Genomic DNA, 26,855 nt, shown 5'->3' on the forward strand with positions numbered 1-26,855 from the left:
CTCTGGTCCACAAAAGAACTAGGGCGCTGACACACATACACCAGTGCTGACTCTTCACCCAGTCCTGCGGTGAAGAGTGAGCGCACCTCCTTTCCTCCTGGCCAGGCTTCTCCCCTTGAGGTTCCCTGGAAGGGACTGGAGGTAAAGTGCATCCTTGAAACGGGAAGTGCAAAAGGGGGCTCCTTCTCCCACCCCCAACTCCTCTTATTCCCTGGCTCCACACAGCAGCTCAGGAGGGAAAAATGAGATTCCCCTCCCAGGTGTCACTCACGCCCCGACCCCGTGTAGGGGTCCCAAGCTACCATTGCTCCTCAGCCCTACAAAGAGGTCTGGGGTGTGAAAGACAGGATTCCCCTGGCTGTTCCCTGGCTCTGTGCTTGGGTCTCAGGAAAAAGATCTAAGCTGCTGGCCCCAATCTACTCTGCTGCTGTATTAGTAGTAAACACCCCCTTGCAGGCCCTAGGGCAGAGCACATGAGCTCCCTGCAGAACAAGTCATGGCAGAGATGTCACCATATTAGTGCATGAAACAGGAAGTACAACCCCAAACAACAAAACTGTCTGTACACCAAATGCAACCAAATGCACTAAAAATTAAACAAACTGTAAAATGAGAGGGATCATTTTTTCCCTAACCTCTGACAGTTCTAGTAGTCATAGGTGTTATCTGTAACAAGAGAAAAAATTCAAAGAAGTGAGATTTTCAAAATGACAGTTTCCCTTTAAACTCTCTTAAAGCACAGCGCTATAGTAGCTTTGAGGAAGAGGATACACTGCGTTCGAACCACAATGTGATTCTTCTGCCATGACAAGAAAATATCTCATGGGGTTTGGAAGATAATATGTGAAGCAACAGAAGAAAATGTCAGCGTTTTAAAATTACCTAAGACCAACCCAAGTACATATTGTTAGCATCATTTATACAGTTGCTCTTTTCTTACCTCTACATGATGACAGCTGTCTATATAAGTGATCAGGACAGGAATGTGTGTATATTAATAATACAGAATGTTAGGTTTCATGCACAAACAGATCCCTCCTCTAAGTTCTGCATGGAAGAAGTCAGCATGTTCTATGTTAAAAATATTCCACATTCTTGTGTCCGAGGTGGTGGAAAGACTCAAACTTACCCGAAGAAAACCAGAAAGGCAAACAGACATCCAATTTGTCAGCAGTTTTTCTACCACAGATTCCGTGCGCCTTAGCATGAGCTTAGGTTGCGTATTGCTAGACTGCTCCATCAAGTCCCTGGTCAAGACTTCTAGAATATGGGTCAGGTAGACTAGTTTAGTTTGTAGTGCAATAGTCAAGAAGGATGCAAACAAGCACCTGTTTACAAAAAATAAAAGTCAGAGCTAAAAGGTTTGGAATTTGCTTTTGTAATAATTTATGACAATAGAAATACAATCCTAAGCCTTTCATAACATCTTATTGTGAAATTAGTTCAAACAAACATACACCTTTCAGTTATGATGCTAAACCTTTATTCTTTAGGTATCCAAAACACCCACTAAAATCTACATAAAATATAAAGTACACAGGATCATCCCGTCCAGCAATTTTAAACAAAATGTATATTGTGTGTCTAAATTTAATTCTGCAGAAGAAAAGCTTCTGTTTCAATGAAAGAAAAGTTCCAATTTATAAAGCAAGAACTGCTTGCTCTGAGATGAGGTATTTTGCTGGTTCAGTGTCTATAGGCATATATAAATCTTTTGATCTCTTTTTAATGGATTGTTTCATGGTGCAGAACAAGGAAAAATACTTTGGAAAAGCTTAAATCTGCTTTGTATGGAATCAAAACTATGTGTGTGTGTCTTAATCCATGTTATTTTTCTTTTAATTCTATGGCTTGAAGATTATAAAATATAACCATACTATACCTGTCTTTCACAGAGAAATTTTTCTGTTTTTCAAGCGTGTGAATGAGAATAACAAGAAAAGTCTTGTTACAAATTAAAGCATGCAACATGTCGAGGCTTTCACTCTTTTGTCTGGGGTCTCTGTTCTGGAACAGTTAAACAAAAATAAGGCAAATTGTAGTTGGGTATGACAGGTCCTTAATTCTTAGAAACAAGAAAGAGTAAGATGAAATCCCAGACCCATTGAAATCAATGGGAGTTTTGCCACTGATGTCAATGGAATCAGGATTTCACTCATAGCATATATTCTCTCTCTCTCTCTCTCCCACCCACACACACACCCACACTTCATATACAGGCAGTTAAAGTTGCCTAATACTTTCCATTATAAGATCCTGTTGTCATACATACATATATATAACTGCATTATATACATAAAGCCATGTAACTTTTCTCCATGTAGGAAGGAATGTAGAGAAAATGTAATAGACTGATCATTTGGAAGGTGCTCAGATTCTATGGTGATGACCATGATCACACACAGACAGAAAAGAATAACCACTAAATAAAAGTAAAATTACATTACATAGACTTACCGGTGGCACATTAGTGTGTATGTCTTCAGTGAAAATGGATGCAAAGCCTCCTGACTAAAATAAAAGGCAGGCAATATATTACTGTTAGAAATCTCAAGGCTTCTAAGACATGAATATTAAAAAGGCGAACCATGTACCCAAGGCAACAGATTTTACCAAGTAAAGGAGATTTGAGCTTCTAAATGCACCTGCGATTTATGTATTCAGCACTGTGATTTCTGCAAAGGTTCTGCTGTATAACATGTAACATAAAGGAAAACTGCAAAGAGAAACTCAGGACTGAGCTAGGCCAGATTTACTGGTGGGCTGTGGAATGCCCTCAATCCCAGGCTGTGGAGATCAGTCAGCACAGCCATGTTCTAACATATTATAGGAAAGACTGTTTACTACATGAAAATCTGATGCTTTTCCGGATGTGCGAGGGATACCCCAGAATGCATTACTCCAGGATGTCACCAAACAAATAGTCTGAATCTTCTGGATGTCAGGGACCGCTGGGTTTAACTCAATTTTAAAGTTTTCCTCTGCAATTATTACTCCTCCTGATACTTTTCATACACTTGCCATATATGGATCTCAAAGTGCTGTGTAAACATTCATAAATTAAGACTCCCATAACCCTGTGTAGCAAGTCAGTATTATTAAACCACAGAGGAGTCATAAGGGACACTGGGTCCCAATAACCCTGACCACCACTGCGTTGCAAGCCTTGCTAGCAGTCAGTAGAAGCATTCCAAGGGCGAATCTTAAAAGACCCCAGTTTCTAGAGGCCTTCGCAGTAAGGAGGTAGCAGACCCTCATAGTCCATGAGGTTCTGACATCAGAGCCTGTATTTCTCCAAATCAGTATCTCTGGCCTCCAAACTCATTCAGATGCACTTAATAGACTTTTCTGTTGACATTTACTGTTATCCACTTTTTCACTGACACAGAGAATTCTTTCTGTGTGTTCAATCTTACCACTTCTCTGCTCTTATCCCCTGACCCTTATCCCAATGTTTCCTCTCACATTTCCACTGCCTCTCTTCTGTAAGCACCCACCCTCAACACCAAAAGAACCACACACACACAAGGTGTAAAGAGTTACATGCAAATAATAAACAAAATAGAAATATGGTAAGAATTAAAAAGAATTACACAAAGTAGACATGGTTAAGATTAAACAAAACAGTTCAGGAAAAGGATAGAGACAGAGAAGCAAAGCATGAAAGCCTGGGTAGAAAATTAGGGTTAAATATAAAGAATAATGTAATAAGATTTGTAATATAGATATATAAATAACAAAACACCAGCAGAAGTTAAAATACCAGAGTTAATAATGAAAATCAAAGCAGTGGGGGCTAGTTATAGGTTTAAGTCACAAAACGTGAAATGGTCATATAATCTATATATGTCTTCAAATACATGAGGTAAGTGTGGCATATACCAGTTGTCACCTTGACCACTTTGATAGCACATAACACATTACAAACCCCATCCTGTTTGTTTCATAAGAGGATTAAGATTTTTTATGAGGAGTAAGCAGAAAGAACAGATTAACTCCTAAAATAATGATAATATTTTCATGCTAATATCTATCCCTGGTAAAAAAAACAAAACAAAAGGAAAAGAAATGAAGAATTTATAGAAACAAGAGCCCTATTATGATCTCTCAGCTGTAGACTGGTGTAACTCCACTGATTTTAGTGGAATTATTCCTGATTTACTCTGGTGTAAATGAGATCAGTATCCAATTTGGAAAGGTTTATTATTAGTCATATTTAATATTCATATTACAGCATCAATTTTGGGATTCCATTGTACTAGGCACTATACAAACCATCTAGGGCCATCTTCTCCTTTGAGCCAGATATACAACATAACATTTTCCATTTAAATATTTGTTCTTGAAAAGCAGTTACTCATATTGCTGCTTTTAGCTAATTAGTACGCATACTAAAAACTCAAGGGGTTTGGTTAGTCTCATGATATAACTTTGAAAGATATTTGAGGCTGGTATTTTCTTCCCCAGTTTGGTACCATTCCAGATATTCAAGGGAAATTATTTCACTCATTCCTCTAATGCTAATAAATGTGATGGTGATGCAAGCAAAGCTGGCCCCAGTTGAAAGAACATACAAATACTTGCTTAAGGCCGTCCCTATTTAGGACATTAAAAGCCCATGCTTAAAATTGAGCGTGTGGTTAGTGCTGTCCTGATTTGGGGCCACTATCGCTTCTCTCAACATTTCTGGCAAGATATCAGCAGCTTGAAACAGTCATCAACATCACTTTGGATTTCTCATTTCCTACTTTTAATTTAATTTACTGAAATTAATTCATGTGCAGGCTTGTGAGTAAGAACTTGTAAGGCCTTCTCCTCATCTTGCCGACCCATCATGTAAATACGTTAGCTGAACTGTTTACGTTAATTTAACTACGTTCTGTACCAACAGGTGAGTGCGTGTGAGAGAAAAAGCAACAGATACAATGCAGGTTTAGGGATGATAGTCTCGTGAAGGGAGGCAGATCCAGTGAGGCAAGGCTATGAGAGACTCTTACATGGCACACACAACCATTATACATATATGCATTAAGGGGACACCAGGGTTACTTTAATTACAACATTTAGACTTGAGGCATATGAAGTTTTACAGAACCTACAATCAACAGATCTAAATGCTCCCCTGCATTATTTGCCCAGCACTATTCTACTGCATTAAGAGTAGTATACAAGGTCTCGTGAAAATAATGTACAGTTACTATGTGACATTTACATCAGCTATTTGGGCCTTACTCGACAACTGTCCTCATTACCACAGAAGGATTACACCTAAAAGACTAGCAACTATTTACCTCTGGGAAGAAAGTTCTAAGAGCAAAATGTTTGTAGTCGAGGAAGGGAACAGTTCCAAAACTATCCACCACATCTAACTGATCCATCTGTAGTTCTGCAAATCCTGAAATAACAACCCCCTGGTATGTTAGTTTTGATAACATAAAATTATCTTCACAATCACAGCTTTCAATATGAGCCGGGAAAGATGTTCTTAAAAACAGTTCTAAGATTTGATGCATTATTTTTCTAGTTGAATCTCTGTGGGATGGAAAACATTGATTGGATTCATTTTTTTTTTATCTCCAGTTTTGCTGAAGTGAATTGTTAACATGCAATGCTATTAGCTTCTAGAATTAGCTACTACTGCACATCAACATTAGCAAGGAACTCAGATATTCACATTACAAACTATTCTATGTCTGTTTAATGGAGTCTATGAAATAAAATATTTTAATAATGTGAGTCTCTCCATGGCACTTCAATTTCAGAAACGATACACTTATTAAACAAAAGAAAGCTCTGCAGACCTACCATCACGTATTTTTTTCCGAATTTCAGATTCTAATAGTTCTATTTGTTGACTCAGTTTGCGGTTTAACTGTTTGGATTTGTGCCTAGTTACTATGGTTGCCACTAAAAAAAAAAAAAAATTGTATTAGATACTGAATATAGAAATAAGCAGAAAAAATCCTTTTTATATACTGATCCTAACTATTTTATTTATTTTTATAAATAAAAATGAGTGTGAAAAATAAAGGATCTCCAGTAACATTCTTCTGTATTATTAATTATTATTTATTTCCATTTTAGTAGCACTTAGGAGCCGCAGTCATGGACCAGGTGTCAGGAGTAAGGCCCTGTAGCTGTGCCTGCTTCATCCTCCTGACACCCTAACAAGCCAGCGAGGCTTTCTGACGGACAGACTGGTTCTTCTTATGCTCTGCAGCAGCAGCAGCTCAATGGCTGCTCAACACACACACCCATGGAGTCTCTGCTTCATCTCTCATCAAGCCCTGCTCTGCTCCACCACAGCTCTAGTCCAGACCCTGCCCTGCACCCAGCCTTGTTCCTAGCCTGTCCCAGCCGTGCTCCTTCCTCAAGAACAGCCCGGCTCCTGCCTTCCCTGACATCTGGTAATCCGTTCCGACCGTTGGCGCTGACTCCTGCCTCCAGCTCTGTCTCAACCCTTGTCTCTGGTATTCGGACTCTGCCTTGGGTTCTGATCTTCGGCCCTGGTCCCCGATTCTGATCCCGTCTCAACCCTTGGCTCTGGCTTTCAGACTCCAACCACCAGGCCTGACTCCTGTTCAGACCACGAGGCCTGACTCCCGCTCTGACCACTTGGCTCGACTGCCTATGACACAGTCCGCTGACAACAGGATCCCATTGTGCAAGGCACTCTTTAATAACAGTCCATTCCTTTTATTTAGATCTCAGAAGCATCAGGCTGATGTTCTTTTAACAGATAACACACTCAATTATGCATAATTTGCATGCTAAGCAGCAGCAAACAGACAGTGTGACAAGACTCTTCAAACTTGATTGATTTTACAAGAAAGAGAAACATTTTAAGTTGGTATGTGTCCTTCCAAATTGGTTAACTCTTCTGAGAGAGGAGAAGCATTGGCAAGGGTTGCAGTAAAGGCTGCAATACTCCTCCGACTACAAAACAAGATAGAATAAAAATATGGCAGAATTAAAATACTGAAAATAATGGATGAAAAATAAATACAGGAGAATAAACACCCGACCAAACTAACTACAATTAATTAAACTCATGAATCATCTAAAATGGGATGATCACAACTACCATTCAATGATAAGCAACTGCGCTGAGGACACTCATCCCTGGGGGGAAGGAGAGGAGCTTTGTTTTGACAACTGGAAAGGGGCTCACTTATGATGTAGGAATGTAGGCCCGGATCCCCAGCAGTAGTTAGCCACCCAACTCCCACTGATTTCAATGGAAATTAGGCACCTAAAGACCCTCTGAGGATCTGGGCTGTAGTTCCTAGATCTTGCATGACCACCTGGTGCATCTCTTGGAAGAACTGACTACTGAAACAGCCTTGTTAGTCTGTGATGATGAACTTTACCACCAGAGCAAAGTAATCTGTTTCCAACTGGACCTGGGAAAAACATCAGACTTTCTGTGATCATCCTGGACAATCCTGGACACTTTTAAGGTATATACAGTAATTATCTCTTTCAGCAAATCAAAAAAACTAAAAACACATTACAGTACTTACCAACAATTACACCCACTAGTAAGATAGGGATCAAAATAAGAACATATAAATACTTGTGCGATGATTCCTTTACAACTTCCTGCTTAAATTTTCCTAATGTGACCTAATAGAAAAATATACAACTGTATTAGTGGAATGCAGATACTCTATTCCATGTTTGCAGAAGATCATGTTTCAATGGATAAAGCAACTAGACTCTTCAGTTCACGTGATGAACCCTGACTATGTAAATCCCTGGGAAGGAAGAAGCAGTTTGGAAAAACATATATGAACTGACCAAAACGGAACAGTTACTGCATCTGTTGTTAAACCAAAAGATCAGAACAGTGCTGTGGGAAAAATGTAAAACCACTGACAAACAAAGAGCCAAATTCTGCCATCGCTTGTACTTTATTGAAGCCACACTGAAATTAATGTAGTGTAAGCAAAGGCAGATTTTTATCTCAAACCAGCCAAATATCTACCAAAATCACAGCAAACAAAAATGTTGGCATTTTCAAGAGAGTAAAAACAAGTTTTCACAGAAAAAAACGGCTCTTTTCATTACAGATGTCTAACCTGATCTGCAGAAAAGCAACGTAAGGTTCAAGTCAACACCAAAGGAAAACAACATTTCTGGTGAAGGTCTTGCACCAAGCCTAGGTCCTTTCCTTGTTCTTACAGAGGCTCACACCTCTCTAGCCTAGCCCCTGCATTACCTCCCCAACCTTTGTGGGGAATTTCTTCAAACAGGGAAGATTCACAGTTGCAGTTCTACCAGCCACACCCTGAAGGTTGTACAGACGGACACAGCACAGCGGCAAAGCAAGCATCCTGCTCTCTCCTGCATTGGTTCTGCTCCAGGGAGGCTGAGGGGGGCAGGATTCAGTCCCTGGAACTCCTCATGAGACCCTGTGATAGCCCTCAGGTCTCGAAGTTTTCATATAGTTTAGCAGACACACATGGACAGATCTCGGAAGTTCACATAACCTGAGCATGTCCAGTGTTACAGCAAGATAACTTGGCTGTGAAATATTTTAGGTAAGAGAGGTTATAAAGCTATTTCATTCTTTAATTATAAAGCATATTTATGATCAGCTAATTAATATCTTATGACCTTTCTTATAACCATAAAAAACAAACAATGTTAAATTACTACAGAAAGAATTTTTACTTACATGAACTTTCACAGTGGATAACTCAATCTTGCCCAGTATTTCCCTTTTGGCTTTGCACAGTATAGTACTACGCGCTGGGGTTTTGGTAATATTTTGAACATTGAATACTATCGTTTCCGAATCCGTACCATTCTTGTAAGAGAGAGAAACTTCAATCTCATTTTCAGAAATATCTAAGATGTCATTTTTTTTCTGAAAAGAACGAATTCGAAATTGGAAATGGTTATAAAACATGGTAAAACTTAAAACTATCATGTGAATATTTTAGATATGAGTATGATTTTTTTTTAAACTTACATATAATTTTAATTCCAGATTAGGGTCCATCTCAGTATTCAGGTGATATTCAATAAATATAGGGTCAGGATGATATTGTAACTTAGTACAAGGTAAAAAGACATTTTCCACTTTCAGTGACACATTCAAAATTTTATTCTCTGTTGCTTGGCTAACACCTGGTGTTCGGAAAATACACAGAGAAGTACTTCCAGGACATGCAGGACATTCAGAAGCCTAGGAAAAAGCCAGCAAAACTGTCAGAATGTTGAAGTACTCCGAGGTACATACATCAAGAAACTGAGGCACTCAACAGCACTTCCTGCTGACATCCCATGGAAAACTGATACGCCTTCTTTTCAGAAGCAATTCTCCACATACTATATCTGAAGTAGTTTCTGTATTGGTCACATCTTTGTTCTTTTAAGCACCAGTCATAACACCTGCCATGAACTCTTCTAAGGCTGCATCTAGGTTGGTATTGGAGAGGTTTGCTGCAATGCAAGGCCTTTCAGGAAGCGAAGAGAGAGACAAACAGAGGGGAGAATCCTTAGAACGTTGAGGCCTTGGAGGACTATGCAGGGGAATTAACTATGTTAAGCCATGACCCTGCAAATATTTAAGTACATGCATCATTTTCCTTATATCCGTAGTCCCCTTTAGTTCAGTGGGACTACTGAGATGAGTAAAATAAAGCAAGTGCTCAAGCTTTTGCAAGAGCTGAAAAACAAAAGTGATTCCTTTAAAAACACGAATTCTGTTATTGCCAAGGAGTTCAAGACTTACATTGAAATCTGGTGTCTGGTCGTTTGAGATAATGATTCTGTCTGTCACATTAAAATTTCTCCCAAAGAGGGTTATGTTGCGACCACCACTATAAAAAAATTTTAAAAAAATTGAGGGGTTAATGTTAGTGTTTCCCCACAAATAAATAGGTATCTGGTTTTTGCTGTTTACATTTCAAACTTTTTATTCAAGAAGGAACTACTAGTGTATAACATTTTGCCATGGTAACAGTAGATAAAATAAAAACAAGTTGCCGGGCTAGTTAATTTGCATGACTGATTTTCCAGTTATACAAGTTATTTTGAAAGTACTTTAAAAGATTCAATATAGTTACATGCCTCTTTCACTGTGTAAATCTGGTTTGCTCACCAAAAAGCAAATGCAAGTCCCAATTGACCTAATAATCTACAGGTATGTACTACTTCTTAATTATTCATACATTTTCCCCCATTCAGTTAGCAACAATGCATTAGCTTGTATTAACCAAGATTGTGCTCACTGAGGGCTAGAGCAAGAGCTGAAAATCTACTCACATTGTTTCACTGTTCCTGGAGCAACCTAGGACTATGCATAATTCCCATTGTCTTTTTAGTAGGAGTTGAGGGTGCTCCATACCTGACAGGACGCATCTGGCACTTTGCAGAATCGGGCCCAAAGACAAGTCGGTGGGGGAATTTCGTACATATTACTGGAGGAAGGGGAATTTTCATTTTATGTTCAGCTCACTTTTGTTTTTTTTTAAATATACTTTTAATGTGAGGGAGAAACTCTGCAACTAGTCTTCAGGAGATGAAGGGGAAATTTGCAATGTATAGACAAAATAAATTATGGGGAAAAATCAAAACACGTTTGTACTACGCTGGCACTTTCATTTTAGATCTCACTTTAGTACCAAGGTTTATTTCTCATTTACTATTAGGGAGAGTTTTAAAAAAATAGTTTTGTACTTTAATACAAATGTATCATTTTTCTTTTAGTCACAGTGATCATCTTTGCACATTAAATATTGCTTCAATTCAATTAATTGGGTTCAATTCTTCCCTAGCATGCACCCAATGAGTTACAACAGTGATGAACTGGATTATTGGACCAGAACCTTATCATGTGTAAATGAGTACAGCATCACTGAAATCCTATACAGCTACCCCAATTTACACCAGCTGACGACCTGGCCAGTTAAGTTTACCAATATTAACACAGTACAAGTAAACTTTATTAAATCTATAAAAAGTAAAAATAATTAAATAAATAAAACAAAAACAAGAATTACCTGGCCCAGGTGATGTTTGGCTCCATTTTAGTACATGATGGCTGAGAGACATAATATACTGTGATTGGGGATGAACATGTACCCCCATTGGCCTTTATGCATATACTCTTGGCCTCTTTGCGTCTCGGTGGGAGAGAGAAAATCACATGTGTGTCATTAAACACCTTGCTGACTTGTATGCTGGAGGAGAACGAAAAAAATGCAGATGTCTTTACAGCATTTTAACTAAGGACAGAGATACTCAACCTGTGAGGCTAGAGCTACATGTAGCTGATTCGAGCCCTGTGTAAAGATCCTGTGGAATCCCTGGGTCTGAACAGAATTCACATGCAATGCAGTCCAAGTAGCACTGAACAAACTGACAGAAGCCACCATCACCTCTCCAGGTCACTGCAGGCAGGCCCCAAACTGAAGAGATGGAGAGGAGAAAAGACTCTCCCTTCTGAGCAGCCAGAAAAGAATAGGAGGAGAAAGCAGGTAGTCTGCTGTATGAAGTTGCTGCGTGCCACACAATAATCCCAGGAAGTACCCAAACACTGCATTGTGGTTATGTGATGAAGTTGTGTAACGCAATGTCAGGCGTCCACTGCACAATTACTGTGCATCTCTGTGCCTCTGAAGTGGCTCTTCAAGACTGGTTTCACTAAAGGTTACACTGTGCAATTCTGACTCACGTTGATGAATGGGCACTCACACAAACAGTCCCACTGAGCACTGCCCAGTCTACGCCCTCCATTCTCACAGCAGTCTCCAGTACGGGCAGAGTTCTGAAGCCTGGTTGGGGTGGATCAAAAGATGGCTGAGGCATTCCTTTGCCCCGGTTATTTTCTGCCTGCTGCAAAGGCTAGAGGGCGAGATAGGGGAGCCTTCACAACACCCCTTACTAGTACCAAGGGCTGAAAGCAGGATTACTCTGGCAGCTCCAGGGTCCAGAATGAGAAGTGCAAATTGCCCTGCCCACCTACCCACGACATCCGTTGGGCTGTGCACTAATGCAGGGCTGTATTTCCTCCACTGTTTTCAGTGGGACTTGAGAACACTGCACCTTACAGGATGTATTCAGCACTCAGCTAATTAAGGGATCGTTAATGTAAATAATGGGCCATATTTTGTCCTTGACTGTAAGCCACTGAGAGCTGCACATCTGCCTATGCATCCAAAGACAATATTTGGCTCAGGGGTGTGTGTGTGTGTGTAATTTTCACTGTGCTAAAAATATAAACACCAATACTTGCATTATTTCAACTCACTTGTCTGGTTTGCAGCTACTGGTTCCAGTCAACACCACTGTAATGTCTGACGCTTCTGTAAAGTTTTCTCCTTTGACTGTCACTTCCCTTTTGCCTAACACTGATATCCACAAAGGCTCTATGGAAATAAGGCGGATGGGCTAATGAAAACAAAACAAAATCTGGTAAAAAACAAGGTACTGAAAAAAAACAAACTTTAAGCTTGCGCATTTAAAATATTTTTAAATGAATCAGAATCCATCTTTCTTGTTAATTATAACATATTTGAATCTGATCCTGAGAGGTGCTGAACAACCATAGCGCCTTTTCACGTCATCTAATTTTAGCAATGTTAACGTTTGCATTTCTGCTGAAATAAAACTACCAACAGGAAGTGCAGGCTAACATATTGAAAGATATGCATCACAGAAATCCAGTTTAAAAAGCAGCTTTATATGTTACTGTTTAACAACTCAGAAACAGCACAACCTTGAAACAATACCTACAATCACTATAACTGAAAGAAACAGAGAAACAAAGTGTAGCTACACCCCATGTCTTGAAAATGCAACGGCTGGCTAGAATTCTAGAATGAAAAGACAAGAAACAGACTAAAGTTGGGTTCACTGGACACTGTTTTTAAAGCCATACTCAAGTGTTTAAGTACTATATAGCCAAATTTCAATGAAAAGTAATTTACATGTGCATTTTCCTGTGTATAAAAATGACAATGTGTATGATGTGTCCCAGTAGCTAAGCTGTAATGTTTTAAAGGAACATGGCCAATTTTAATAACCACACTTCTTTCTGGCCTTTTTTTTTTTTTTTTAAATAATTACTGTTGTTACAAAAGTAAATATTCTCTCTAATGTTTTCAGTTTGTTTACTTGGTGCATTTGACAGCAGTGTATGTGTAGTTAGTTTTGCTGTTTCCCCTATATTATAATCAGTTAGTCAGTTTCCTCTGTGTGCATTTTTCACACAAGGGTTAGAAAAAATATCTAAAAACAAAGGAAGATATGACTCTGAAACCACAAATTGGCTGAGGCCTTCAAGGGTAAATGATTTTTAAATCTTTTTTTTAAAGCTGGCTACATTAAAAGTTAAAAATGACCCATTAGGATTTCCAGTTTTGTGATTATTCAAATTTTTAATGAGCTCATTTGTGGGCACATCCACTGACACACTCCCTTGCCCCATTTAGAGTTTGGTTCAGCATGTCTGCTTAAATACTGAAAGCTTCTACCATATGTTCTCCAGCTCATTTCATGCATGCATGTCTAGAAAACATGGTTAATTTATTCTATGAGAGCACACCATGTTCCTCAGGATTTGCTGCTTCCTCTCTCTATTCTCAGAGCAGTGTCATTCACACCTCTAAAGTGAAAGGAACTCTAAGTTGGTTAAATCCCAAATTTGAACTACTTATGCTTTCTCTATGATTTTATGGTTGCAAAGCTGGCCTCAGCTCTGACCCCTCTCTGCATGCCCCCTCTCAGGTCTCAGGCCTCATGTCTTTACCTCAAATGGGGTAGAATCATGTGATTCTCTCACAGACTGGGCCCTGGGCTACAGTTTCCTATGGATGGATCATGCTTACCCAGCAAGTCTGACTGAGTTTGGCACCTGTGATTCTTTCCTTCAGGAGCTGTGACAAATGGATTACGGTGACTCAAACCAGCCTTCTTAAAACAAGAGTGTTTCTATAACCACAGGCATAAAGCATAACTTCAGAGAAAAATCATGTTAAAACAACAAAAGAGGACCCCAACAGGTCTAACTTTTCCTAGAATCCCACTTGAGAGGCTCTGCATTCTCAGTCTCAAAAACCTGACTCTGGAGGGGGCATGTGGCTCTATAAACCCTCCTGGATCCCATGATCCCCTCTCCCTAATGGCCCAAAAACTCTGTTAACGAAGAGTTAAGGCTGCCCATTGCTACACTGAAATCTCTGAAGATGAGGAAATTAGAGTTAAGAGAAATGCCATCCCTGCAATGCAACCTTAACTGTGCCCCTGTGGAGCTGGCAATTGTTCAGTAGGGGTGATGCCATAATAAGTAGATATGAAGAACAGCTAAGAGACTGAGCCACCGTTTTTGTGTTGTGGTTAGTGCCACAGATTTGAATTGTAGCATTTACCTGCATGCACTCCAGCTGTGTTCATTGTCATGTCTAGCTGTGCTGATGGTGGGATTAGTTGGAGCAGGTTGGCATAACCATTGCTGTGTAGGAGGAGAGGTGTACATGTGGTATCAGGCATGGCTTCGTTTCAGCCCAGAGTTTCACAGATTGTGTCAGGGGCAGTACACAGGGATCTTTGTCATAGGGACTGTTAGAAGTCCAGTGGCATACATGACTGTGGTCTCCAGGGTTAAGTGAAGGCAATGTCTCAGAAGGAATCCTGAGGGCCAGGGTGAAGAGGTAGGGGGCGGGGAGGACAGGACATTTAGCAAGTCTGGGCTGCTTTGTGTGGCACAGGCTCAGTGTTTGAGCATAGGTAGCTCCTGTCTGCTACACGTGACCTAAACCCAAGTTTTCCCTTAACAAAGAGAAGATGTTAGACTTTGCCCAACAATGCCCAGGTGCTCTGTTCCCAGTGAGTTTTGTAGCATCAGTAAGGGTAGAGCACTAGCATGTGGGTTATTGTCATGCTAGAAGGGCAGAGTTAAGGTTGTGTTGAGGGGTGGTGTAAAGCTTAACTCTATTTCCCAGTTTTCTGTAAATTAGCATTACGTTAACTCTTCATTTCATGGCTTCCACAGATTTTAATGTCACTGAATCTGATGTTCTGGAAGGATGCAAGGTATCGTGAGGCAACCTTAACTTAACCAAGTTTTGGGGCAGTTAATTTCCTCATGTGTGTGCGTGTGTTTGTTTTGTTTTGATAATAATGTATCAGCTTCTCCATTTACCACAGCCCAGCTCTTCCTCTCCACTGCCTCTGGCCCCTTGGCCACAGAATGCACTGGGCTGCACGCTACTGCCTTCTCTGCCTCTACGCCCTCTTCTTGTCTCTCTTATCTCTGCCTGTCCCGCACAGACAGATCCTCCCTACAGAGGGCTGTGCATCAGTGAGTGGTGGGGGAGAGGGCACAGATTGAAGAGCTGGGCAGAGGATGCACGAACAATGCAGTACTAACATTGAGTCAGCAGAAGCATGTTTTGAAGGGGGAACTGGAATTGGGGGTACAGCTGTGGGGAAGCTTGAGGGGGAAGAGCTGAAGACCACCCCACAGCCCGCAATGCGTAGCTCTGACTATCTCCCCACTCTCCTACACTGGTCTGGCCTCTGCTTCTTCCCTAAAAGCAGAAGCACTGGAGGGAAGGGAGATTCTGGAGCTCCTTCCCCACTGCTGGAGGCATCACGGAGGCGGAGGGGAGTCCCCTGGTCAGGGAGCCCTGGAGGGAAGAGGAGCCCCTGAGCCCCTCCCCTAGCCTGGTAGAGAGAGAGGGATTGTTGTAGGGCAGGGGGGTGTGGGTGGGGGAGATCACCGATGGCGCCACTTCCCTTCCCCTTCCAAGTATGTCAATGGAGTGGAAGGCACCCAACTTCCCTCCATTATGGCTCTGCTCTGTCAATGCCTCTGAGCTCCCAGAGAGCAATGATCCTTTGGAGAACGATCTCTTATTCGTCATGTGTACACAGAAAAATGACATTTCTGGGAACCCAGTTTTTCACCACAGCTCTAGTCACTGGACTGGGTTTTCAAGAGCAGTATCTGGATAACTCCTTATACCAATAAAGGTTGTCATCTATGGCTGGCATGGCCACTGAGGAGCTGACCTAGAGCACAGCCCTAAGGGGAGGTTAGCAAGTGGACAGAACCTGCACCCTCCCAACTTGTGTGGCTCCAACCCCCTGTATTCCCTAGCTCTGCATAAAAAAATACATAAGAATCTGAAAATGTTATGAGCAGCTCATGTTAGGGGACGGTGTATCAGAAACCCCTGGACGCAATGATCCAGCAACTTGCTTTGCTCTGATCACACTCAGTCCCATTATTTAGGAAACAGAGCATGAGTTGTGGTCACATTACCCCAACTGCTTACGAGAGCCTTTCATCTTCCCTCTATTCAGTCAGTGCTAATTTCCTTGACAATACTTCTAAAGTAAAATCAGAGTCTGCATGTGGATTTTAGAGCATTTCAAAATATCAGCTCTTAAAGCAGAAACATTGGTCTCAGGGCAAAAGGCTTGAGCTGACCTGGAGTTCTAAACTTAACCCTCAATAGCTTTTGAAATATTGCTTCTCCAAAGGGACAGTGAGTGCTGTGCCCTGGCACAGATAAATCCTCAGTGGCTCAGATCAGTTTGCAAAGGATTAGAATCATAACTGGAGTATCAGGTGTGTGCAAGAACCCATGTGTAAGAACCCAGTGATTTTGAAAACACATAATTTTTAGGAGGGCTGTAAATCAGGAAGTCTTTGCTCAAATGACCCCATATGTGGACCACTAACCCTACCCCACAGTCCCATGAAGCACAACAAATTTCAAGACAATCCAAGTCAGCATGTGAATTTTTAGAGCACTTAGAACAGCCATCTTTTAAACAGCGACTTTCCACTGTAACTATAATGCAGGGCCTGATTTTCAGGTACTCTGTTCCAGTACTTTGTGCATGGTCAGAGAATGGTGGGGAACTCTGGTGCGTTAAGCCATCTTCGCAATTCCCATATTCTGGGTCTTTTGCAGAGGCCTGTCTAGCCTCTGAAGTAAGTTAGGACAGCTTCAGGGCTGCCTTTAATTTATGTCCTGAATAACTGGGCCACCAATGAGCCCTGGGAAGCAAAAAATAACCACAGTGCAATAGATTCTGGCTATACCCACAACATGTCCGACACCCAGGAGTGAGAGCAGAGCTAGTGTAAAGCCCTTATGCCAGTTCTACATTGGCTGGGGAGGCCCTCTTCACAGGGAACATTCTCAGTGGGACATTTCAAGCCCATGGGAGATCCCGCTACATTGCCAGACCAGCACAAAAGGACATTCACAAAACTGAGTAACAAGCCTGTGAGAGGGTGCTGGCTGAGCACTGGGGGTAAGCCAGACCTCTGCCACTGGAGTCCTAATTAAAGGGGGAGTGGAGCCAGCTGAGTGAGCCTGCAGGGACTGGGATAAGGAGGACTAGCTGTGAGACTCATTAGACAGGCCTTATAAAGGCTCACGGGGGCTGACCTGAGGCTCACTGAAGGGAGGTGGTAGGAGCAGTAGCTGAAAGGGGCAAGAGATCAACCTGAAGGGGAGAAACTGCAGTGGGAGGTGAGCTGCTCGGATCTACTGGCCAAGACTGCGTGGCCCTGACCTCCGATTGTATCTGTAAATAGTTGGTGGTGGTAAGAAAAGCCTGTAAATGAAGAGCATTAGGGGGAGCACAAAGCTGCAGGTGGTTTGTGGGGGAAGAAGCTCAGAGCAGCAAGGGGGTGAACACAGACCCCATTACAAAGCAGAATTGCTCTAAGCTTCATTTTGCTGTTGACATATAAGAAAGGAGAGTGCACATTCAGCAGGGAAAAGGAGCTCATATTAAAGGCATGTAGGATACTTAATTTAAATTAATTACTATTTAAAAGTAGAAAACATTACACAGGAAGATGCTTAAAGTTTCATTGCAAAATAATGCTTTTCCTGGGCTAGACATCATTAGCTTCCTCACTGAATACAGAATCAAATTTAAGGTTTGAGTGCTGATATTCTGAAGAGTGCTGGCCCAAGAGACGTGAGCATGACCACTGACTGCCCACAATACCTGGGTTCCTCAGGAACAATGAAACCGTGAACTCCAAGGGCGAGACTCGTGAATGTGGGTGAGACAGATTTGTCAGCAGCCAGCCCATATCTAGAGCACTCATGGCTGCATCACAACACCACAGCTAACTTCCCCATTAGCACATGCAAAACACATTTCTTCAACTCAGTTGAATGAGACACCCAGCAATAACAGGGAGAAAAACAGGAAAGAAACAGAGTGATATTTTTAAACTCTAAGGTGCTCAGCTATCTCAGTGATGATGTAGTATAAATGCCTAGAGAGATACACAGAGAGGAAGCTTGCTGTCTGAGCAGCAGGACTCAGAGATGTGGGGCCAGATCTTTAGCTGGTGTGAATCAGGATATTGTCACTGACTTAGACGAAGTTTACACCAAATGGCACAGGCACTGGAACTAGAGGTGCGGGGCTGCTGTTGCACCCCTGGCTTGAAGTGGTTTCCATTATATATACAGTTCAATGGTATATGGTTCAATGGCGCTCAGCACCCCGACTATAAAAACTGTTCCAGCAGCTCTGCCAAATGGTGAACTGGCCCACTCTGCTTTGAACGGCACAACGCCTCAACTGCTGCTGAGGGAAGTGGTCTGGGTAAAAGGCTTTTGCTGCACCTTGAAAGGTGTAGATAGCATTGCCCCATTATAGTTCATGGGTTGTAAGGAAGCACAGTTCCCACCCTCAGCCTACTAGATACAGATCACTCAGAGCAGCACTAGCTGTCTTGCCTTTACCCTTGCAGCCCAGTGCCCTGCAGCCAAATTATGGCTGTGGCCTGTGTGGATCTGCAACGGGGAGAGGCTTTCTTGCAGCCTTTTCCCCTTTCTAGTGCTCCTATGCAAGTCCAGCCATTGTTGATGCTAGAGTTCTAAAGCCAAAATAAAAATTCCAAACCTCAGGACAAAGGAAAATGCAGAATTTCAGGGGCAGTTTTAAATCCCTTTGACTGTTTTAATCAAGTCTAAACAATATCTGCCTTTCCATTGCTTTTAATGCTTCAATAGCTTTGTCAGTCACTGTGTCTCCCAAGATAAGGCATGTGGGAGAAAGCCATCTTTCAACAGTTCCAAATATTTACCAGTTCCAAATGAATGAACTTGGAAACAAGACAGAGAAGTTTGCGCTGTTCTCTCTGCAATATTAATGCTCTACTCACACATCAACTCCAGAATATTGATGTTCAGCAGTGCTCATAACCACAGTCCCATTTTTCTGTTTGAAAAATAAAAGTGATCTTATTTTGTTCAAAACCTTCACCATCAAGCCCATCAGCTGTATTGAGAGGCAACTCATCCTGATAAATAAAGAATTAGGCAGGCATGTCTAAGAATACTGAGATAAGAATACTGTATTCCGCCGAGTATCTATTTATAGCACCCATACTCATCTGGTAGAAAATGAGAAATCAAATAAGTAGCAACCTTCTACATACCTATTATCCATCAATCAAACCCCTCCTCAATACCCACTTCTCTTCTGACACCTACAGTAAAACAGCAAAGCACTGATGGCTAAGCTGAGCAGTGGTAACTGATTTTGTTTATTTAATTTTAATAAAAAATTTAAGATTGTTTGGAACCATCAAGAAAGCAAGATCAGTCTTGTGGTTAAGATACTAAAGACACAGGAGATGAGAGTTCAGTTTCTGGTTCTGCCACAGATTCCTTGTGTGACTTTGCATAAGTCACTTCATCTCTCTTTGCCTCGATTCTCCATTTGTAAAGTAAGGCTGGTACTACTTCCTACCCACCCTTTGTCTATGTACTTTGAATGCTGTTAGAGGGAATTACTATATCTTTGTATGTATATGTACAACACCTAGCAGAGTGGAGCCTGAATCCTGGTTTGAGCCACTAAATGCTATATAATATAAATAAAAATAATAATAATCAAGCTTGTGCAATAACTATACAGCCAATTACTTATCTTAATATCATTACCCTTGCTTTCTTTCCAGCCTTCTCTCCTTTTATATGAACTTTTCCTCCTGATCAATTTGTGCATCATTTATATCAATTTCAAAATGTTAGCTAACCTTTGACATCTGTGTAGTAGCTTTTGTTATGGAAGCAGTAGTGGCTGACACATTCCTTTGTTTGTCAATCAGATTACAATCATCCTGAAAAATTCAAAACATTTTGTCATGTCAAAAAGAACAGGAAATATACATTTGCTCAAATTAAAAAAAAAAAAAAAAAGAAAAAAAAAGGCTATAGAAAACATTAAATTCAATAAATCCCAAAGAATTTTACCTGATCCTGCCCAGAATCATCAGGCTTACAGGGAGCAAAGAGAGAGAGATGCTTTATTTCACACAAGGTACAATCACCCGTGCTGATACATCTTGAGCAACTGGTAATGTATAAAACAGATAGGGTTTAAGCTGAAATACATTTGTGAATATGAAATTTCAAGTTATGCAACAAGTACAAACCTAACAGAACACCACTGTAAATCTGTAAACTATATTAAAAAGAGCAAAACACTTATCTGTGTTATAAACTCCAATAGGTCCAGGGGTCTCACCACCAAGGAGAGAGAAGAGAGGCTCCCTGCAACCATTCCCTATCCCAGTACACCCAATTAGCGTTAGCTAGAATTTGGCCCTTAGATTACAGGGAACTTCCTCTAGTCCTCACCCAATGGCTTATTGCTTTTCAGGGCATGCTACGTGAGTAACAGAATCTTAGTTCTGAGAGTCTAAGATTTATGAAAAATGTGAAGGAAAGAAAATATTGGGTTCCATGTAACTGGAGCCTTCTGAAGTCCTTTAAGGGCCAGGTCATATTCTGGCTTGTTCAACCACACAGACGCAGGCAGAGCAATAAGACATCCTCATCCCCTGCACAGCCTCCCCCAGACCCTTCCCCCTGCCCAGCCCCCTTTCTAGGTGTGTTGGGTTAAACAGGCGCTGAGTGTCTGCTGCTCCCCATCTCCCAACCAAGAGGTCTTGGTTTGCCCCTCCCCTGCCCCACACCAATGGGACAGCTATCACAGGTAAGGGCCAGTAGCAGATAATTATCCACCCTGAAGTAATGGGAGGAAGGAGGGGACAATGCAGAATTGAGCCTCAGAGAAGTATGATACCTTCACAGTGCTGCTCCTTGGACAGCTGTGTGCCATTTCTTAACAGGGCAGACTATGAATGGCTTATAAATGTTCATCATTTAACACTTCTATAGGGAGCGAAAAGGCTCCAAAATGGTATTCTGTAATTATCCAAAACCTATGCCAGTCTGACCTTGCTGGAGCTTATTATAGCCAGAAAAGGAAAAATGTTGATTAAGTGGTTTAGGGACATAGGACTGGAAGGGACCTCCTTGAATCATTAAATCCAGTTCCCTGCTATTCCAGGCAACTCCGTCAAATATTGAATCTTGTTCATAATCTACCCACATCCTGTGTGAATAACTCCCACTGTTCTCAGTAAGAGTGCTACATGAGTGCAGCATATGGCCCTAAAGAATGGATGTGCAGATATAACTGCTACTCGGGATCCAATATTATTACTATTATTTCATTAGGTGTTACTCTCTGCTATTAACTGGGGAATTATATTTTTCAGCAACTACTACATCAAATGGCATTCCTGCTTTATGAGAAACAAACTCCAAAAATGAACTGCTGGAGGAGTTCATCCCCTTTTTAAGTACTTAAAAAAAAATAACATGCACACACCTCAGATACACAGCCCTTAGTGAATATGCTTAGAAAACAAATTCTTACTTTTTCAACTCAAATGTTTCTGACAAATTCCAAGAATCAGAGATGAGCGTCACTTCAACAGCTGGAGAATCTGAAAAAAAGTTACCTGAATTAGATGTACATTGGTTATCATGCTACAAGAAATAACTGAATATTCATTGATTTAATCTTAGCAGCCAGTGTACATCAAGCTGCATCCTGGTTGGTATGTTTGTTCTCTCTCTCTCTCCCTCCCCTTCCACCTTCCTTCCCGCTCCTCTCACATGCACACTTTTGTTTTAAATAATAATGATAACATTTTGTCTTTCCACAGCACCTTCCATCCAAAAGTCTCAAAATCTTTACACACCTTAATGATTTAAGCTTGACATCACCCCTGTGAGGCAGGGAAGTAATATTACCCTCATGCTACAGATAAGAAAACGCCACCACAGAGAGAGATTAAGTAACTTCCCCAAGATTACACAGCATGTTGCTGGCAAAACCAGAATTTCCCAACTTCCAGTCTTGTGCTTTAACCACTAGACAGGTGCTTCTCTTCACAAACAATACTATCTATTCTTTCTGTCTCACTTTGGTTTCAAACCCTTCTACAGACCGTGTTATCTATGCAGTAGCAATTTTTATCCTGTTTAAATATTTTATGACTACATGAGTTAATTTGCTATTATTTCAGCCAGTAATTACTATACTAACAATTCAGTGGCAGCTGTGGAATGAAAAAATACCTTCCTCTTTCATAAGCGGACTACCACACTCAAGAGTGTAGCCAGGTACATGCCACTTAAGCTGTAATGTGTGCTTTGCAATACTCAGAATGAATAACTGCCCACACTTAAGTGAAACCTACCTTCTTGCATGTGTCAGCTGGTCAAAGTCAACCCTAGGATGAACACTGACTTTGGGACTACTCACATGCGTAAATACTTTCCTGCAATGTGGCCTGGTTTTTAAAGGTATTTTAGTTGTCTAAAGATGCAGATAGTGGGAATTTATAAATCCTGCTAGGTGCCTAAGTGTATATTTGAATCTTTAGGCACGTAAAAACCTTTAAGAAATTGCCCGACAATGCATAAAGCTAACTACGCGCCTAAGTCACTGCATGATCTGAGATTTAATTGGTCATAATTCACCATTTATTGATAAGTGTTTGAACAAAGGGAGGAAATGAGCAAAGGAAAGGTATTTCTTTGCTTCTGGCGGAGCTTATCCCCCTCTTTAAATACTAGAAACAAATTACTTTTATCCCTGGCTAATCCAGGTCCAACTAAGGTTAGCGGAAAGACTGACGCTGATTTCAGTCTGAGTTGCACTGAGCCCGAGATGAATAAGTATTCTGCCTTTTGAATGCTCCAGATTATACTGAATAGCAGCTATTTTCAAAACATCTTCCCTGGAGAGAAGATCACAGCAGTCTTCCACCGGCCCTTTCTCATGGGGTGAGGGAAACTTATTATCAGGCAGTGTGTACTTTTCAACATACTTGCCACACCCATGGTTCTATTAGTAACTAATATGTAGCAGTAATTGTAACAGTAATAAAATGGCCATAGCACCTAGAAACTCCATTTGAGCTCAGGGCCCCATTTGTGCTAGGCATTATACAAACATATAGTAAGAGACAGACCCTCCCCCATAAAAAAGAGGGGAAAATGTTACAAATTCTACAACTGTGAAAACGTGGCTCTTGGGAGTTGGTCAATAATAGGCATTATAAACATTGCTAATGTATCTATGACAGAACTTGCATTTTTAAAAGTCCATTACTATATATTTACAAAGAACAGCCCCAGAGTCATCCTCCATATTATCCCAGCTGTCACACACTTATGACAAAAGCTTTTCCTTTTGTTTTTAACAATCAAAACAGAAAAGGTATCATATATAGAAATACATTTAAGTAACAGTTAGGGCTGTAAAGCCTGTGACTCCAGTGGGAGTTTTGCCTGAGCAAAGACTGTAGCATGAGGTCTTAAGACCCCGACTCTGCAAGGAGTTCTCTCAGTGGGCACAAGACTTCATCTGTGCAGAGTTTGTGGGATTGGGGTCTACAATAAAATCAAGAATGTTCACAAATTAAAGTTGATGTTTCATTTATCCCTTTACATGTGAGTATTAAAAGAGGATCAGCTCTATGCATACCGTTATGTATCTTTTGGGCTACAATACCTAGGAAAAGACAAAAGGTTAATGCTGAAGTTTTGGCATCTACTTTAAATTTCTTTATCCCACTGTTTTTGGTCCAACTCTCAGTACTATTTAAAGACGTTTTATTTTTGTGTTCTCTAATATGACTGCAGCCTTGCCTTTCATTTGTTTTAGAGCTCTCTTTTCTGCTGGTGGAAACTGCTGGTGGAATAGAGAAAAAGAGTAAAACAGATCTTTAAAAGATTCGTATACATCCACACAGATCCAAGAAGCAATGCCCAGGAGATTTTTTCATGTTACTAATTGAACAGACCCTGTTGTCATGGATTATCTTCTGAGCTACTTTTTAGGATTGAATCCTGAATTCCAGACTTGTAATAATTCACAACCTGATTCTAAAACTTACACTCATACCATCAGGAAACATGCCACATAACCTATATGTCCAATCAGAATAATTCAGATTTCTAATGATCACAACTAACTGCTTGTGAATAAAGTCATGGACTAAGAATTACTGCAGAATACTGCAGGGAATACCTGAACAATGAAATCAAGAACAGATGTGTTCACAGTCAGTTCACAGTCTGTTTGCAGGCAATTCACAAACACAAGGAGGCAAAATCTGTCAAATAAATTATTCTTTACGATTATTCACTCAGCCTAATCACCACCGAACCCTAAGTTTTTCCATTGTCTACAGGTGATAAACGTTATACAGTAAAAACACTGTTTCCTATAAGCAGCTAAACCTGACTGAGAAGGTTCACTAATGTTAAACTGTAATTCAGATATACACAGTCAAATTCTTCTCTCATTTACACTGGTACAACACTATTAAAAGATAAATTCTGCTGTCCCTCGTGAGAACAGAATTTGATTTTTACTGCTAATTCACATTTGTTTTCAACATCTCTTGCCAGTAATAGCCAAACAAAGTTATTTTTCAAGAAAAAGTTAAAAGACTGTATGACAAGCTATTAAAAAGCATATTTCATAGAACAAAAAAAAAAAAACCCAACCCTGCTCTCAGTTTTACAGTGTAATTCAGATTGAAGTCAATAGTATTTCACCATGTAATTAAGGGCAGAACTGAGCCCAAAATAGGTGTATAACATGATAATCATAAATGTCTGTGTGACAGCTGCTATCTTAGCCAACACAGCAGGGACTGAACCAGGGACTTCCAGAGCTAAAAGCCTGAATTACTACAGCTTGAGCGAAGGAGCCAAGCTGTCCCAAATGGTTGTTGAAACAACTCAAATCCTCTGCAGACTGGCACAGAAGGGGACCTATGACATCTTCAACGAAGGGTTACATATTAACAAAACTTGAATTATCAAGCACACTCTTATATGTTCAAATCACTTGTCAAAATAGGAATCAAGTGTTTTTCAAATGAAACACCTGAATACAAAGCATGATCTACATCTTATGTTCACTGGCCATGTATTCACTATTGATTTTAATCAGTAAAGGATAATGAATAAGTATTTAACATGTGAATACTAAATAAACATACCCCTGTTAATTAGTGCTGCATTATTTAGAGTGCAGGAACAGTTCATTATTTGTTGTTCTTCCATTTTACAAAGCACTTGGTTGGTTTTTATACCTTTCACGATACAAATATAGCGTCCTTTGGAGACAACTGAAACATTTTCAACTGCAGTCACAACAATCTAACAAAAAAGAAAAGTAAAAATGCAATTGACTGCTTATAATATTTATTAAATTGCCTTCCTGTCTTCACACAAGTTAAGACTATATAACATGCAAAGAAAACTATATCAGAAGCAGACAGATTCACCAGAGGCCTATCAAAGGGAATTCCAAGCAGGGAACGATACAAAAAAAGATGTTGATAAGAGCTACTACACGTCTAACTTGTTAAAATCAGAGGTGTATGAACAGGGAGAAAAAATATTTTTGAATATTTTGGCAACTGTTTAACTGAATTTTTCTTTGACAGTGTTATGCCCCTTTATATTCCCTTTTCACAAATAGTTGTGCGGGTCTGTATAAATGTTCATGGAAAATTAATTTTTGGGTCAATATCCAAAATGCAGTTAATTACAACACAAAATCTGTTTTGTACTGAATTGTGGGGAAGTAATTTATAAATGTTAGCTCATGCAATCAAGAAATAAAATGAATATCATACCAAGTGGGCGGCCAACCACACGCTCAAAAATAAATACTCAAAGCAATATTTGTGGTGAACTGATGATAAGCAAATCCATAAACCAAAATTTGTTTGCAAGAAACCTACAAACAAACTCAGATAGTGAGCAAATTAGTACAAAATGCAGTCTGTTCATGGACAATTCTCAAAAGGACTAAGGGGCTATATTTGCCCAATATATTCTTTATTATGAATTGTTTACCCATCTCAAGTCAATAATAATTGATCAGGTGATAGTGGTGGTGCTGACTGCAGGAGGGACACAAGTAGTGGTGGCAGAAGCAGTAAGAGTGACACTTGCTTATAAATAGGCTACAAACAGTTTTAGGCCTCATGGTATTTAGCAAACATATGTCAGTGATTTTCTTATTACCAGAAATATGTCAGAAAAATGGAGGGAATAAAGAAAAGAGAAGCAAAAACGATCGTGTTGCTGGAGTGACTGATTATAAGGAAAGATTAACAGAGGTAAAGATGAATAGGCTGGCAAAGAAACAACTAAGCCAGGGGACGTGATACCAGCCTACAAAGATTTAAAGGATGCAATCAATGAGGAGACAGAAGAATTATTTAAAATGGTACATGGGATATACAATATAAAAGGATGAAATTAAGACTATTGAGACTAAACACCACAAAAAAAATTCTAAAAATGTGATCTACTACAGAAGGAGTGAAAGCCGCATCAGTCTGCATATGTAAAATCAGATTCCACATACATATTAATTTTTTTTTCCCCAATAGGGGAACTCTTTTGGAACTCCTATAGAATTTTAAAAACAATTCCGTAGTGCACAGAGCACTGGCC

At 40.3% G+C, this 26,855-nt stretch overlaps 1 protein-coding gene across 1 annotated transcript in view; it reads right to left on the reverse strand.

Moving 5' to 3' along the window:
• PLXNC1 (plexin C1) overlaps positions 1–26,855 on the reverse strand; it is a 60,188-nt gene that overhangs the window by 24,565 nt on the left and 8,768 nt on the right. Inside the window, exons 5-19 of the mRNA XM_067559809.1 lie at positions 25,385–25,544; positions 21,736–21,805; positions 20,262–20,361; positions 20,045–20,128; positions 12,263–12,402; positions 11,013–11,192; positions 9,743–9,830; positions 8,978–9,193; positions 8,681–8,872; positions 7,524–7,626; positions 5,806–5,907; positions 5,292–5,395; positions 2,458–2,511; positions 1,883–2,007; positions 1,130–1,328 (exon numbers count right to left, since the gene is read on the reverse strand). Coding sequence (XP_067415910.1) covers positions 1,130–1,328; positions 1,883–2,007; positions 2,458–2,511; positions 5,292–5,395; positions 5,806–5,907; positions 7,524–7,626; positions 8,681–8,872; positions 8,978–9,193; positions 9,743–9,830; positions 11,013–11,192; positions 12,263–12,402; positions 20,045–20,128; positions 20,262–20,361; positions 21,736–21,805; positions 25,385–25,544 — 1,917 coding nt within the window. The remainder of the gene's footprint in view (positions 1–1,129; positions 1,329–1,882; positions 2,008–2,457; positions 2,512–5,291; positions 5,396–5,805; positions 5,908–7,523; positions 7,627–8,680; positions 8,873–8,977; positions 9,194–9,742; positions 9,831–11,012; positions 11,193–12,262; positions 12,403–20,044; positions 20,129–20,261; positions 20,362–21,735; positions 21,806–25,384; positions 25,545–26,855) is intronic.

Source organism: Emydura macquarii, unplaced genomic scaffold, assembly GCF_026122565.2.
Source record: "Emydura macquarii macquarii isolate MOO-44397 ecotype Brisbane River unplaced genomic scaffold, CSIRO-AGI_Emac_v2 contig_2205, whole genome shotgun sequence".
In the NCBI taxonomy this organism is placed as follows: Eukaryota; Metazoa; Chordata; order Testudines; family Chelidae; genus Emydura; species Emydura macquarii.